Below are 16,881 nucleotides of genomic sequence, written 5' to 3'. Positions count from 1 at the left end.
CATTGACCATATAATGCAGTTCAATGCAATTAAACTGCATTATGAGTTTATACGAACCATATAATGCAGTTAAGCTGCATGATATGAGTCTACAATGCCATGTAAAGAAGTGCAATGCAATTAAGCTGCATTATATAGGTTTACACTGACCATATGCCGTTCAATGCAATTAAAACTGCATTATGAGTCTATACTAACCTGCATTATATGAGTTTATAATGCCATATCAAGCAGTGTAATAAAATTAAGCTGCGTTATACAGGTCTACACTGGCCATACAATGCAGTTAAGATGCATTATGAGTCTATACCTACCATATAATGCTCAATGCAGTTAAGCTGCACAATATAGGTCTACAGTGGCCATATAAAGCAGTGCAGTGTAATTGAGTTGCATGATTATAACCATATAATGCAGTGCAATGCAGTGAAGATGCATTTTGAGTCTACACTGGCCATATAATGCTGTTCAGTGCAGTTAAGCTGCAGTATATGTGTCTACACTGACCCTGCAATGCTATTAAGCTGTATTATAAGAGTCTACTCTGCCATAAAATGCAGTGCAATGCAATTAAATTGCATAATATAGGTTTACACTGGTCATATAATGCAGTGCAATGCAGTTAAGATGCATTTTGAGTCTACACTGGTCATATAATGCAATGCAATTAAGCAGCCTTATATACATCTGCACTGATCATATAATGCTGTTCAATGCACTGCAATTAAGCTGCATTATATGAGTCTACATTGGCCATATAATGCAGTGCAATGCAATTAAACTGCATTATATTGCAGTGTAGATGGTGCTTGGGATCTTTTCATTCCAGCCATTCCTTGAGAGAGAAACCCTTGCAGGTGTCTGGCACAGGAGAGGAAACAGGCGCTGCTTCTTCCTTCTTCACAAGAAGCTTTACTTGCTAATCCTCCGAGGATCTTCTGAGCAGCTTGGCCCAGTTACAAACCTTGGAAGGAGAGAGAGATAGAAGCCCAAGGGAGGTGAAGGGCAGAGACTATGACTATTATCCCCAAGGATAGGAAAAAAGGGCTTTAAGTGTCCTGGGATTTGTTTCGGAGAGCGAGAAGAAAGCAGGACTTTCCAAATATTATCCTATAATTGAGGTCAACGGCATCCTCATCTATATCTCACAGCTCTATTTATTCCTGTTTAATGAGCCTATGAACTCATTAAGAAAAAGATCAACTAATTTTCAACTAAATCTTTCATGGGTGGAATTACTGGGTTGCTGTGAGTTTTCCGGGCTATATGGTCATGCTGTAGAAGCATTCTCTCCTGACGTTTCGCCCACATCTATGGCAGGCATCCTCAGAGGCTGTGAGGTCTATTGGAAACTAGGCAAGTGGGGTTTATATATTGGTGGAAAAATGTCCAGGGTGGGAGAAAGAACTCTTGTCTGTTGGAGGCAAGTGTGAATGTTGCCATTGGCGAACTTGATTAGCATTGAATGGCCTTGCAGATTCAAAGCTTGGCTACTTCCTGCCTGGAGAAATCCTTTGTTGGGATGTGTTAACCAGATTATATGATCTGGCTGTTCCGGTTTCCTGAATAGGGAAAAAGGTTTGCTACAAATACAATACTCTCACCCTAATAATAACAACAATAACAACAACAACAGCAATAATAATAATAATTTTATTTTTGTATCCTGCCTCCATCTCCCCCCGAACATGGGGCCAAGCCCAGATAGATACAATAATACAGAATAAAATACATACAGTAGAGTCTCAGTTATCCAAGCTAAAAAGGATAGCAGAAACTTTGATAAGCGAATATCTTGGATAATAAGGAGGGATTAAGGAAAAGCCTATTAAACATCAAATTAGGTTATGATTTTACAAATTAAGCACCAAAACATCATGTTATACAACAAATTTGACAGAAAAAGTAGTTCAATGCGCAGTAATGTCATGTTGTAATTACTGTATTTACGAATTTAGTACCAAAATATCACGATATATCGAAAACGTTTACTACAAAAATGCATTGGATAATCCAGAATCTTGGATAAGCGAGTCTTGGATAAGTGAGACTCTATTGTATATTGAACGGCCTTGCAGCTTCAAAGCCTGGCTGCGTCCTGCCTGGGGGGGAATTAGCACCAAAATATCACGATATATTGAAAACGTTGACTACAAAAATGCAATGGATAATCCAGAACCTTGGATAAGTGAGACTCTATTGTATATTGAACGGCCTTGCAGCTTCAAAGCCTGCAGTTATCAGATAGATTTTTATAGCATTTGGACAGTTTTTGTTGCGTGATGTACCATTGGTACATCGTCTTGTACTAGTTTTTTCTTATCTTTATTAATGTATTCATTCATCTGTCTATGTTTATTAATGTATTCATTCATCTGTCTAATTAAATTTATCAGTCTAGCAGATGAGAAAAGAGGCAGATTTTCAATAGAAAGGCGGGAACTATGAAAATGAACACAATTTTAAAAAACCCTCTAAAATCAGGACAATAAATAAAGAACAACTCTCAGAAGACAGGGGAATTCGAGCCAAGAAACAACCAGGGCCAGCTAACACTTCCCCGCAAAGGATTCCCCCAGGCAGGAGGCAACCAGGATCTGAAGCTGCAAGGCCATTCAATCAAACTGGCCAACTGCAACATTCATATTTGGGGGGATCCTTTGTTGGGAGGTGTTGTCCAGATTATAGGATTTGGCTGTTATGGTTTACTGAATGGGAAAAAAAGGTTTGCTATAAATAAAATGAACAAAAGGCTAGTCACCATCTTTATCAACGGCTGGAATGATGGCATAGAAGGCATGTTTCAAGAAGGCCCCAAAAGGGCAAGATGAAGACCCAAAATGGGATCCACGGATGACAGAAAGGAGCAAAACATTCGGCCGCCATTTTGCCAGGGCGCTTGGGCTGAGCGGGAAGCGGCGGCCAATGAAATTGAAGCAGCTGGTTCAATCCGATTGGTTAGATTAGCCGAGGGGGCGTGGCCACGCGGAATGACGCTGAGGACATCACGCCGCGCGGGATTCTCGTCAGTCGAGCGCTGAGGAGACATGAAGGAGGATGTTCTTGAATTTCCTCGAGAAGAAGAATCTCTGCCTGAGGAAAAAAAAATGGCGGCAAAAAAAGGGAGAACAGGCCTCGACTGAGGGAAGAGAAAAAGCCCTTGTGAGGGCTGTCAAAACAGAGTGAAATCACTTGGATATTTACCTCACGTTTTAAAGTATCGCCTCAGGGGCTTCATTTGCCCCTTCTCCCTTCTAATGGCCTAGTCTTAAGGGTTTTTCTAGAGCTTCATTTGCTTGCCACTCCATTCTTAGTAGTCTGGGCATTAAGAGTAGATACAGGGAAGGCCTTGAAGGGCAGGGGTCCCCAAACTAAGGCCCGGGGAGCGGATGTGGCCCTCCAAGGTCATACCTGGCCCCCAGCCTCATTTATAATATATTTTATACAGTAGAGTCTCACTAATCCAAGCCTTGCTTATCCAAGCCTCTGGATAATCCAAGCCATTTTTGTAGTCAATGTTTTCAATATATTGTGATATTTTGGTGCTAAATTCATACAGTAATTACAACATAACATTACTGCATATTGAACTACTTTTTCTGTCAAATTTGTTGTATAACATGAAGTTTTGGTGCTTAATTTGTAAAATCATAACCTAATTTGATGTTTAATAGGCTTTTCCTTGATCAGTCCTTATAATCCAAGATATTCGCTTATCCAAGCTTCTGCCGGCCCGTTTAGCTTGGATTAGTGAGACTCTACTGTATTACTTTTAATCGTAATACTAATAATAATACCAGGGGTCCCCAAACTAAGGCCCGGGGACCGGATGCGGCCCTCCAAGGTCATACCTGGCCCCTGCCCTCATTTATAATATATTTTATATCAGTTTTAATTGTATAATACTAATAGTAATACCAGGGGTCCCCAAACTAAGGCCCAGGGACCGGATGCGGACTTCCAAGGTTATATACCTGCCCCCCCCCGCCCTCATTTATAATATATTTTATATCAGTTTTAATCATATAATAATAATAATACCAGGGGTCCCCAAACTAAGGCCTGGGGACGGATGCGGCCCTCCAAGGTCATACCTGGCCCGCGCCCTCATTTATAATATATTTTATATCAGTTTTAATCGTATAATAATAATAATACCAGGGGTCCCCAAATTAAGGCCCGGGGATGGGATGCGGCCCTCCAAGGTCATACCTGGCCCCCGTCCTCCTTTATAATATATTTTATATCAGTTTTAATCATATAATACTAATAATAATACCAGGGGTCCCCAAACTAAGGCCCAGGGACGGATGTGGCCCTCCACGGTCATACCTGGCCCCCACCCTCATTTATAATATATTTTATATCAGTTTTAATCGTATAATAATAATAATACCAGGGGTCCCCAAATTAAGGCCCGGGGATGGGATGCGGCCCTCCAAGGTCATACCTGGCCCCCGTCCTCCTTTATAATATATTTTATATCAGTTTTAATCATATAATACTAATAATAATACCAGGGGTCCCCAAACTAAGGCCCAGGGACGGATGTGGCCCTCCACGGTCATACCTGGCCCCCACCCTCATTTATAATATATTTTAGATCAGTTTTAATCATATAATACTAATAATAATACCAGGGGTCCCCAAACTAAGGCCCAGGGACGGATGTGGCCCTCCACGGTCATACCTGGCCCCCACCCTCATTTATAATATAGTTTAGATCAGTTCTAATCATATAATACTAATAATAATACTAGGGGTCCTCAAACTAAGGCCCAGGGACGGATGTGGCCCTCCACGGTCATACCTGGCCCCCACCCTCATTTATAATATATTTTAGATCAGTTTTAATTGTATAATAATAATAATACCAGGGTTCACCAAACTAAGGCCTGGGGACGGATGCTGCCCTCCAAGGTCATATACCTGGCACCCAGCCTCATATTTTATATCAGTTTTAATCGTATAATACTAATAATAATACCAGGGGTCCCCAAACTAAGGCCCGGGGACGGGATGCGGCCCTCCAAGGTCATACCTGGGCCCCGTCCTCATTTATAATATATTTTATATCAGTTTTAATTGTATAATACTAATAATAATACCAGGGGTCCCCAAACTAAGGCCCGGGGACTAGATGCGGATCTCCAAGGTTATATACTTGCCCCCCCGCCCTCATTTATAATATATTCTATATCAGTTTTAATCATATAATACTAATACTATATAATAAAATTAATTATATGTTATATATTACATACCCTGTTTCCCCTAAAATAAGACCTCTCCAGAAAATAAGACCTAGTAGAGGTTTTGCTGACTTACTAAATATAAGGCCTCTCCCAAAAGTAAGACCTAGCAAAGTTTTTGTTTGGAAACATGTCCGCTGAACAGAACACCAGAGCATGCAGGATTGATAAATGTACGTACCATAGATTGTTGTACATGGAAGTAATGGTAGTAATAAATTATTGATAGGATTCACAGTTTGTCTGGTTACGCTGGTTTGTGATGACAACTATTGTACGGTATATAATGTTCATTTTTTTGGTTCAACAATAAATGTGAATTCTTCATGGAAAAATAAGACATCCCCTGAAAATAAGACCTAGAGCATCTTTGGGAGCAAAAATTAATATAAGACACTGTCTTATTTTCGGGAAACACGGTATAATACAGTATAGTGGTATAGTTCAATATAGTAATATATAATGCTAATATTGTGCTATGCTAATAATATATTGTATGTACATACAGCTGCTCTGAGTTCCCTTCTGGGTGAGAAGGGTGGGATATAAATGTAGTAAATGAATAAATAAATTATTTTAGACTTAGGCTCACCCAGAGCCTGAAATGACTTGAGGACACACAACAACAATCCTAATTAACCTGACTATCTCATTTGCCAGAATCAGACACACTTCCTATTGAAAGCCTGATAGGTTTATGTTGGTTAAAATTGTTTTCATTTTTAAATATTGTATTGTTCTTTCATTGTTGTTGTTTTGCACTACAAATAAGATATGTGCAGTGTGCATAGGAACTTGTTCGTTTTTTTCCAAATGATAATTCGGCCCCTCAACAGTCTGAAGGATTGTGGACCGGCCCTTTGTTTTAAAAGTTTGAGGACCCCTGATGTAGGGTATCTGGATTTCAGGAATGTCCCCCATTACCTTCTGGCAAGGAAAGTAGTCCAATGTGAGCTAGGCAATTCTAATTAACTTGACTATCTCATTGGCCAGAAGTAGGCTCACACTGCCAATTTTAATCCTGATAGATTTATGTTGGTTAAAATTGTTTTTATTATTAAATATTGTATTGTTCTTTCATTGTTATTTTTTGCACTGAAAATAAGATATGTGCAGTGTGCATAGGAATTTGTATTTTTTTCCAAATGATAATTCGTCCCCTCAATAGTCTGAAGGATTGTGGACCGGCCCTCTGCTTAAAAAGTTTGAGGACTCCTGTTTTAGGGTATCATTTCTGGGGCTTCATTTGCTCCCCCCTCTAGTGGCCTAGTCTTAAGGGAGTTTCTCTAGCTTCATTTGCTTGCCACTCCATTCTTATTTATTTATTTACTTACATTTATATCCTGCTCTTCTCACCCCGGAGGGGATTCAGAGCAGCTTACAAACCATTTGCCTTCTGTCCTGCTGCAGCTCATAGCTGTTCATATATTGCATCCATGAGAAGTTGAAGTCAGATGAGACTGGACCTAAAAACATCTCGCTGCAAGAAGGTGACACAATAAGAAGGTAAGAGCAAAATATTAATGTACAAACTGTTTTTCAATACCAGGCATGGTGTTAGCAATGACAACAAGTCATTTTCCCCCTTGTTATAAAAGGAGAACCTTAGAAAGAACAAGCCAAAAAGAAAGTATTGGAATGTGTTTTTTTTTTACTTGTCTATGGTTTTGTTACGGGACAGAATGCCCCTCCTCCTAATGCTTTAAATCTAAACAGCGAGGTCTTCATATCTGTATCTATGGACCTGAAACAACAAATATAATGAAACACCATTACCTGACTTCCAATATTGATTGGAAGAGGCAGGATAGCAATCTGTTGGGGTTGATTTGATTCTGTTTTCCTTTATGGCAGAATCGGGTTGGGGTCTTTTCCATCTCCGATTCTATTATAGGAATTTGGTAGGTCTTCTAATGCAACTCTGTGCGGGAAGCATGCCATCGAATCTCCTGATAGCCTAGCAACTTCCTTAAGGAGGCCATTTCTCCAAAGATTCAGGTGAATGAAATGGCAGAGATGGAGTTACCATAAGTTACCATAATGCCAAGATGATGGCTGCTGTAGCATGTTCTCTGGAGGCTATTTGGAAATCACACAAGACACTTAACTCACCCACAAAAAAGGGGAAAGTGGAGATGCCAGGAACCCCCCCCCCCTTTTTTTACCTGATCTTCACCATATCCTTCGTCTTTCTGCTTGACATTAAGACTTCCAAGTAGTCTCCAGACAAAGAATTAGGAGGTTTGTTGCCGAATTTTGGAGGTTGGTGCTCCAGTAACGCAACAGGGATGTACCTGCCCAAAAGAAAGGAGAAAAACGACAGGAAAATTGTATGCTCAGTGCAACTGGGGTTTGTTTGTTTTTGCAACAGAGTCCAAAATCTGAGGTTTTAGGCATGTCATTTGTTTTTTTTTTAAGGGGACCCCGTTTGGGATCAGGACCCATACTTTAACATGCAACAGGCCTCTTCAATCTGCAGCCCTCCAGGTGCTTTGGACTTCAGCTCCCAGAATTCCTGGCCATTGCACAAGCTGGGCCTTCTGGGGGAGTCAGAGGCCCAAATGCCTGGAGGGTTGCAGATTGAAGAGGCCTGCTCTACAGTATTCTTTCCACAATAAGGTTTGCTACTACAGTGGAATCTCGATTTAAGAGCATTTTGAGATTAGAGCAGTCGCTTGGCCCGGTTTTCACTTTGACATATGAGCAGCATTTTGAGTTAAGAGCGAGGGCTTTAGGGCTTCAAAGGACGCCTCTGTGCCTTATACTCTTGTCCACTTCTGGAGATTGCAGTATGCTTTATTCTTGTTCTTGAGGAACTTTGGGTTAGTTGATTTTGTGGTTTTATTCCTGGTATGTTTAGTTCCATGAAGAGAGAGAGAGAGGAAGGGAGAGAGCAAGAGAGAGGGAGGCTGGAATGAGTACAATATGAAGAAGAGGATGCTTCTGGCTCTTCGTTTGTGCTTTCTTGCAACTACTTTGTGCTTCTACCATTGTGCCATAACTTTATGCTTCTACCATTTTAAAGTTGATCTTTCTTTTTTATTGTTCCATGTAAATGTGCATTCATACATTATTTGTGATTTTTAAAGTACATTTTCTTAATTCAAAACACATAACAAAAATGGTGGGGGTGTTTTGGAGGGCTAGAACCAATTAATAGCATTTCAATGGGCAACTCTGATTTGAGATCAGAGCAATTTGAGTTAAGAGCCCAGTTATGGAACAAATTAAATTCTTAATTCAAAGTATCAGTGTACCAGCAGTTTTGCACATCCCTGCCAAATCCTGCATCATCTGTAAATACAGGAATCGTATTATATAGTTCAATTATAAATCAAGGCTGTTCAACCAAACTGGGCCCAGCTTTCTATATAATTCGGTGGGGTTCGCTGAGCTTTTGTTACCTGCTGAGGAATTGTAGCCACTGCACGAGGGCAGCCCGGGTTTTCTCCACACCGTTTGTGTCGGTCCCCCAATACTCCAAGCCGTAGTCCGTGAATTCTTTGAGCATGTCCAGCCGTTCCTGGGCAGAGATGTCCCAGTGCCGCATCTCTTTGATTTCAGTGAAGATCCATGGCTTGACCAAGGCGCCCCTGAGAAGTGATGTGAGAGAGAGAGAGAGAGAGAGAGAGAGAGAGAGAGATCCAGAAGATGGGAGCAAACACCGAAAAGGCCCAGTCCTCACCGAACATCTCTCTGATGTCGCTGAGACCAAAGCAAAGACTTGGGAGGCATAAGAAAAATTACAAACAATTCAATGTAACACAGAATGGTGCCATGATATGAAAGGCTTTGAACAAACACTTGTCCTGTGTCAGGATACTCCTATTACAGAAAAGGAAAAAATACTTGCCTTCCAATCATGACCCCCGAAACGCCAGTTTGCTTGGCTTTTAAGACATCTTCAAAGGAGAAAATATCTCCACATCCTGGATCACAAGAAAGGGAAGAAAGATGGGCTCAGCAGAAAATGCAAACACTTCCTGTTATGAAAAAGCTCATTCGCAAAATGGAATCATATTATCTGCTCTAAAATTAGGACCATGATATAGTTAAGGAAGTGAGTCCAATTCTGCTTTGAGACCTCAGACTCCTCTATAGACAGTATTCATAGAAGTTGGAACATCTATACTAAAATATATTCGTCACACGTTTTAAAATACATATTCTGCCAGCATTCCACATTTGTTATTTTGACTTTTGAGGACTGGGCTATTTGCAGATTTGACTATTATGGCCTTTCTCTACGAATCTATGGAGAAGAGCAGTTGGGCACGGCTTTGCCGTGCCTCAGCCCAACCAATGCAGAGGAAGAAAAGGCGATAAAAACATGGCTTACCGAAAAGAGGCATTGGTTTGGCAATCTGGGCACAGTGTGATATGTAGTTCCAGTCTGCTGGCGATCGAAATGTGGATTCTTTTACCCGTCCGTGAAGCTGAGAGGGTCAGAAGTATCAAATTAGGCCATATAATTATCTGCATTTGAGCTTTCAATATTTTAATTGGTGTACTTTGGATCTGTGACTTTTTGGGGAATGCTTGGTGAATTGGAACGCAGCAGGGATGACAAAAGGAAGGCACCATATGGAGGAAACTTTCAGGACTGTTGAAAAGAGAGGTCCCTGGAGGTCCCTTATGGGCTTGTGCTGTGTTTTAATTGCTTTTACAGATATCTTTTCCAACCATTTGTCCCTCAGTTTATTTTCATCTCACCTTCCTCCCACATTGGGACTTGAGGCAGTTTACAAAAAAAGACCTAAAATTACAACAAAAACACCCCCCCCCCCCATTTAAACAGCATGAACAAAGTAGAGTAAAACCATTTTAAATCTTACTATGAAACTAACTACAAACTGTTTTCAACCCAATTGGTATTTAATTTTTAAATTGTATTTAATTTTTTAAAAAAAAATTGTACAATTTGTTATTTTAATGGTTTGTCAGCTACTTTAGATTGTGTACACAATTCTATTTCAGATTTCTAAATGATGGATTTTCAAGTACAGATGGGTTGTTTTAAGATACATTAGTTTCATACGTTTATGTAAGAGACATGGTTAATTTTCTGAACAAATGCTATGTGTTTTATCCATCCAAATCGTGCCTTGCCTTGACCACAAAAGTGGATAAGAAATAGCAGTAACATTGCTGTGGGCTGGAGCTGATTTTGACAGCAAATGACAATAAGAACCCATAAACTCAAAGGAGCCCTGAGAAAAAAGACGGGGGAGGGTCTACTATACCGTGACCATAGCGGCTCCCCAACGATGGAGATCGGGGATGAGGGTGTGAGCCAGATTCTCATCCAGGGATATGCCGCTCCTCAGTTTCACTGTTATAGGAACGTTCGACACCTGGCAACAAGAGAAACACAATGCAATGTGATGTGTCAGGAACCAATTTGATGCTTCAAAGAAGCAGAAAATAACCCATTTCCTTTCCCTGGCTGAAGGGGACACGTGTGCAGATAACATCCATCTGCAAAGTAGGATAGGAGAGTTCTCTGCCCAGCTGCCCAACGTACATAGTCCATGCCACGAACGATGTTTTCAAACGTGTTGGGATGCATCATTAAGGCAGAGCCACTGCCCTGGAAAAGTAAAAAAAGGAGAGACACTTTGAAAAGATTGTCTTCTTACTACTATCCCACAAATCCAAGGGAAAAAAATCACCACGATAAGGGCACCACTTTGAATAATCTGTCTGTTATCAAACAGTTGCCCACCCAAAAGACTATTCACTATTCATCATGTTGATTCATTGCCATAAACATCCAGGAGAAACAAGAATATAGACATATTCCTGACAAAGTTTGCATGCAAGGCTCTCCCTCCCCTGCCCAAGCTTAATGACACACCAAAGGTATGCATTTTCTTATTTATTATTTAACTTTATATATACCCTTTCTCCCCATGGGGACTTGAGACGGCTTTACTGTGAGACTGTATCTGTCTTCTTCACACATAGTATAATTAGGTTACTATTGAGTCAGTTGTGCCCTCCCAGGCTATTTCTATGGCCTCTGGATCACCTCCCACACATTTTCTTACCCCCGCTTGCCAAATACTCCTAAGTGATCAACTCTGCCACATTCTCCTTTCCTGAGGTACAGTGAAAGGATCAATAATAATAATAATAATAACTTTATTTTTATACCCCGCCCCATCTCCCCGAAGGGACTCGCGACGGCTTACATGGGGCCAGGCCCGATAAAACAAACAAATAACAGTAACAAAGCAATAAAACAATTATCCCAGTAAAAAACATCAACATCAATAAAAACAATCATTAAAATCAACAAGCAGGATACAGTGTTAAAAACAGGAGACTAATTCGTAGATCCCAGGCGAAATGCAGAGTGTTACGAAATGAGAAAAGGAAATCTCAAGTTGAATGGACAATAAAGTGCGGTATAAAATGGCAAGACAACAACAGTGGGACTATTATGGAATGGACAGATAGATCAATCCAGCAACAACTAAACATCGAAGGACTTTTGGAATAGCCAGGTTTTTAAGCTCTTCCGGAAGGAGAGGAGGGTAGGGGCCTGCCTGATTCTCTAGGTAGAGAGTTCCAAAGCCGGGGGGCCATGACTGAGAAGGCCCTCTCTCTCGTCCCCACCAACCGCGACTGTGAGGGTGGTGGGAGCGAGAGAAGGGCCTCCCCCGACGAGCGAAGAGAACGTGTGGGTTCATAGAGGGAGATGCGGTCTCTAAGGTAGGTGGGTCCCAAACCGTTTAGGGCTTTGTAGGTGATACCCTGCACCTTGAATTGGGCCCGGAAAGTAAATGGCAACCAGTGAAGCTCCTTAAACAGAGGCGTTGAACGCGCCCTGTAATTCGCTCCAGTTAGAAGCCTGGCTGCCGAACACTGTACTAGTTGTAATTTCCGGGCCGTCTTCAAAGGCAACCTTCAAAGGTCTGCCTGATGGTTTTCTACCTTCACATAAGACAAGAAAATAAACCATTGCCATACCTTTTCAAACAACACGGGACCTTCAGCGTTAATGTCCACAAAATCCACTTGGATCCTCTCATTGAGGAATTCTGCGCATTTGACCATGTGTTCGGGAGCTGAACCTTCTACCTGCAGGGTCATAGAGGAAAACTCACAAAACAACCAGCCCACACAAGCAAATCATGCAACCCCAAGCAACAATCCCATCAGAAAAGGCAGTCCTAAGGAATCACTGTCTTACTTTACTTCAGCAGAACCAGGTTTACAACCAAAGAAAGAAACAAACTCTGGATTGGCTGGCCAGAGCCAGAAAAAATCCAATGTGAAAAGAATCCCTTATCCTGCCCCCACACATATCCCAGAACTCCAAATAACCTCAAATAGTTTTATCTTCCTATCTAGTTTTTCTCAAAATAGAAGAAGGAAGTGATGGATATTGCTTCCTGTCACCATTTTGAAAGGGATTGCATAGGGCAAATGGGAGTAGCAAGGCTCAGGTTCTAGAGCTACCTGGATGCCAAAAAAGTCTTCCGATTCATGGCGGTGGAAGAATTCTGCACACTTCTCCAGATCCCCCTGGCACAAATCTTGAGAGGAAATGACCTCGCTGCAGGTGATGTCTGCTCCAAACCGCTTGCAAATCCTCCGAAAGGGGAGGTTGCCCCACTGAAATCCGAGAGAAGGGAGAGGATTGTGGATGGATTGAACCGCCAGAGTAAGAAAATGGCGAGACTCTTGGTTTTTATCAGAAGGATGTTTAGTTTCCACTCGAGAGAGAAAATCAAGCACTTACCTACCTTTGCTAAAGGGGATAAATAAAGCTTCCCACGAAAGTCCAGCTGTGGAAGACAGAAAAGATGGTGTGAGAACGAAATAAGGTACTAAAAGTAAAACCAACTTCTACATGTCTCTAAAGGAGGGCCATGTTTTTCAACAAATGTAAGGAAGCATCCATTTCTCCTGCTATGAAATACACCTTCATACAGTTCATCTTTCACAAGTTATGGGCAGGGTGAGTAATGGTTATCACATCACTGAAATGAATCATTTCATTTTCACTTGAGTCTATTGAGAAGGACAACACTGACCCTTCTCCTCTTCCTTCTTTGCAAGTTAATGGAGTGCAAGGAGGAAAGTGGGATGTGTGTAGAAACCAGGACACTTATATGCTACAGGAGAAAAATGAGAACGCAGGGGTGTAATCAGAACTTTTCCTGCCAAATCGGTATGGGAAAGCCACCTGTAGGATTTTGCATTGGTTGCATATGTTTAAACCTTTGGTGGAAATGTCCATTATAAAACAAATTGCAGCTGCTTGGATTACTATTTGTAGTAAGGCACCTCTAGTAAAGGCAAATATTTGTGGCTGTGATGAGTTCCCAGACACGAGAGGAGTGTGTGTGAAAACATCCAGGTGAGGACCAAATGGTCTGCGCCATTTCCTATTTATTTCCATCATTTCCATCCCGCCCTTCTCACCCAAAGGGACTCAGGGCAGCTCACAATCCGGCAGAATTCGATGCCAATATACAATACAAAAGATTAAAACATGAACAATTTCCTATCTTTCATACCTTTTTTTTCTCGCATGGCCTCAGCCTTATAAGGTCTTCATCTGTCAGGACACCAACTGTTTTCTGAGCCAGGTTCTCAGAACCAGCCCGGGAGGCCAAACTCTTTGGATGAGCCAGGGAGGGCATTAACGAGGGAATTACTGGTGGCAAATGGCATTTGGAATCAACATTGGGTATCCCCAACATGCTTGCGGCCTTGACGATGCATTGTAGGTAGACCGAGGACTTGTGAAACGGAAACTCCTTCAGCGCTGCAGCAGCCTTATCCAGATGCTGGTTCTTCACGGCCGACTTCCCCTTATGCACTGCCCACAGCTCGTCGTTGACCAGGTTCTGGAAGTTCGATCCCAAGTGAGCCCCACCGAAGCGGCAGGTGATCCCAAATCGGCACTTGCCGAACAGCGAGAAGAGAATGCAGCAGTCTCCAATGTCCGGCAGCTTTGTGGCAATGTATTTCTCGAGATCATGCTGCCAAGGGCACATGGCACCAAACAAACACTTCTCACCCTTAAACAAGAGGAAAATGCAGTGAGGTCACATCCACCAATCCTGCTTCCGTCTGGAATCATATAATCATAGATAAATAGAGTTGGAAGGGACTATAAAAGCTATCTAGTCTATATTCCCTCATGAGTCGTCTGTGAGATTTTATTTGTCTAAACCCATCCCAGATCCTAGGACCTCTTGTTGAGATTCTTGGTGTCCTAACTGCTGCTCCGTCTCTTGGATTCCAAAGGAACTTTATTGCTAACAATCAGCAGAGACACCATTGCATGGCATTTTTTGACAAGACTGGAAGGTCTCTCTTATTAACTTTATTTTTACCCTGTCTTTCTCCCCATGGGGACTCAAGGAGGCTTACAATATGACACAACCTAATGCATTGCTTTATAAAAGGCCTACAACTTGCTTCAATTCCAGTTGCTCCTGGGATCATAAATCACATTCATTTCCTTGTGATGTCCTCCCTTCCCAAGATCTTGGGGGCAATTGCCACTTTATTGTTTCCTGATTTCCCCCTTAAGAATCCCTGCCAGATGGCCTTTATACAACAAACAATATCACAAAAAGCATATCCCCATTTGTTCCCATTGACATGACTACAAGCCATGACACTTATTATTATGGTTATCATAATCCTGCTTTCTTTCTTTAAAAAAACCCCTATTATGTAGGTTTCATCACAAGTTTTGTTGCCTTCCTCTGAGGCTGACTTGGCCAAGGCCAGCTCTCCGGGATCAGAGTCTGACTTTCAAACCATTGACACAAGAACGTTTAACTTCCTTTTTGCACTTTTGCCACTCATCTGTTTGTTCGGATCTACTTCTGGGTACCTTTTGAAAGACAAAGCAGGGCAGAAAAAAAATAATTTTAAAATGATGCCAGGTGGTTCATACTTGCAAACCTTACCGTGAAGCAGACAACGTTCTTTTGCTTTACATTCTTAAGACAAACTGCAGGTCCCTTGCTTGCTTCCGGCTTGGCAGAAGACAACTTCAACAGCTTGGTTGGAGGTGCTCCTGGCTCCAAGCTCTTGGGTGTTTCTGCATTGTTTGGGCCGCCATCTTTTCCTTCGCTCGGGTCTTTTCCGGGATCAAGGCTAGAACTGACCTTTGCCCCAGTAGAGGTGCTCCTGGAAGAGAGGAGGGTTAGAATCTTAGAGTTGGAAGGGAGCCCCAAGGGTCATCCAGTCCAACCCGATTCTGCCAGGCAGGAAGACACAATTAAAGCTGTTTCCAGGTTGGTTCATCAAGTGCTCTGCTATGGCTGACTTCTCTGGCTGGATTAGTTTGCAGTGCCTTTCATGTTCTTTGATTCCAATAAATAAAGAATACCACTAAGAAAACAGGAATTCTAGAGATGACTCAATCAGGGCAAGCTAACATCTCCCAACAAAGACGCCAGACCTTGAAGCTGAAAGGCTATTCAGTGCTAATCAAGGTGGCCAATGGCAATATGCCCACCTGCCTCAAACAGACAAGAGTTCTTTCCCTCACCCTGAACTTTCCACAGATAAACTCCACTTGACTAGTTTCCAGCAGATATATAAACTCCACTTGACTAGTTTCCAGCAGACCTTATCTCTGAGGATGCCTGCCACAGATGTGGGCGAAACATCAGGAAAGAATGCTTCTCGAACATGGCCAGACAGCCTGGAAAACTCACAGCGACCCAGTGATTCCGGCCATGAAAGCCTTTGACAATACAGTAGAGTCTCACTTATCCAACATAAATGGGCCGGCAGAACGTTGGATAAGCGAATATGTTGGATAATAAGGAGGGATTAAGGAAAAGCCTATTAAACATCTAATTAGGCTATGATTTTACAAATTAAGCACCAAAGCATCATGTTATACAACAAAATCGACAGAAAAAGTAGTTCAATATGCAGTAATGCTATGTAGTAATTACTGTGTTTACGAATTTAGCACCAAAATATCACGATGTATTGAAAAAATTGATTACAAAAATGCGTTGGATAATCCAGAACGTTGGATAAGTGAGACTCTACTGTATATTAAAATGGGATTAAACAAGACAGTCAATTCATATATATTTTTAGAATCCCTTAAAGCACTTTATTATGTCTTGCTTTTTTGTGGAAATCAAGATACAGGTTGAACATTCCTTACCTAAAATAAAGAGGCTGAGACAGTGGCACTTTTGCTTTTCGATGGTTTAATTAACCAATTCAAATAACACGTTGCAAAGACAAGTTCCAATTAAGGCCAGGGTTATTTCTATATAAGGTTTCTATGAAACCTCTAAGAGGCTGTAAATGCAAAAACCTCCCAATCTGATATATTTCTGGCCCCAAGCTTACTCTGCAGCTAAATTTTGGTGGAAAATTTTTATTTTTACTTACTGAGAGGCCTTCATTTCCAGGGGAAAAGGCGTGTCCCCCCAAAATCCTTTCCCTACTTTGTCTCCTAACACTTGGAGGGAAAATACTATAGATTTCACCGGCTAGAGGCTCCCCTGTTCCCAGTTCCGGTAGAAATCGGAAGTGGCAAAGGCACAGAAAGTCTTAAAACGGCCTTCCTGGCGGTACAAACTGAAGCTCCGCTCTAGCCGTTTATTGGCCGGAGGGAGGGGGG

General features: G+C 41.7%; 1 protein-coding gene across 3 annotated transcripts; it reads right to left on the bottom strand.

The window, feature by feature from the left end:
* Positions 1-1,637: 1,637 nt before the first annotated feature.
* LOC100553540 (tRNA-dihydrouridine(47) synthase [NAD(P)(+)]-like) lies at positions 1,638-16,811 on the bottom strand. Of its 3 annotated transcripts, none has more exons than XM_062965415.1 (14): positions 16,650-16,811; positions 15,194-15,416; positions 13,784-14,290; positions 13,007-13,048; positions 12,720-12,875; positions 12,228-12,338; positions 10,777-10,842; positions 10,496-10,606; positions 9,592-9,688; positions 9,106-9,181; positions 8,657-8,845; positions 7,418-7,546; positions 6,587-6,732; positions 1,638-3,093 (listed from the first exon to the last, which is right to left on the bottom strand). In XM_062965415.1, the coding sequence occupies exons 1-13, from the start codon at positions 16,661-16,663 to the stop codon at positions 6,621-6,623; spliced, it is 1,833 nt and encodes a 610-aa protein (XP_062821485.1). In that variant the 5' UTR covers positions 16,664-16,811; the 3' UTR covers positions 1,638-3,093; positions 6,587-6,620. The 3 variants fall into 3 exon arrangements, with proteins under 3 accessions (XP_062821485.1, XP_062821486.1, XP_008121235.2); XM_062965416.1 differs by having other exon boundaries at positions 1,638-3,037; XM_008123028.3 differs by having other exon boundaries at positions 1,638-6,732.
* Positions 16,812-16,881: the final 70 nt, after the last annotated feature.

This window comes from Anolis carolinensis, unplaced genomic scaffold (genome assembly GCF_035594765.1).
Source record: "Anolis carolinensis isolate JA03-04 unplaced genomic scaffold, rAnoCar3.1.pri scaffold_14, whole genome shotgun sequence".
Taxonomy (NCBI): Eukaryota; Metazoa; Chordata; class Lepidosauria; order Squamata; family Dactyloidae; genus Anolis; species Anolis carolinensis.
The sequence above is the reverse complement of the archived record's forward strand: the minus strand, read 5'-3'. Positions and strand labels throughout refer to the sequence as shown.

What these genes read in the sequence shown, in the direction of transcription:
- LOC100553540 (XM_008123028.3), bottom strand. An exon ending in ATTTATCCCCTTTAGCAAAG is followed by an intron (nt 12,876 to 13,006) that starts GTAGGTAAGTGC and finishes CTCGGATTTCAG; the next exon opens with TGGGGCAACCTCCCCTTTCG. An exon ending in GGGGAGCCGCTATGGTCACG is followed by an intron (nt 9,689 to 10,495) that starts GTATAGTAGACC and finishes TGACCCTCTCAG; the next exon opens with CTTCACGGACGGGTAAAAGA.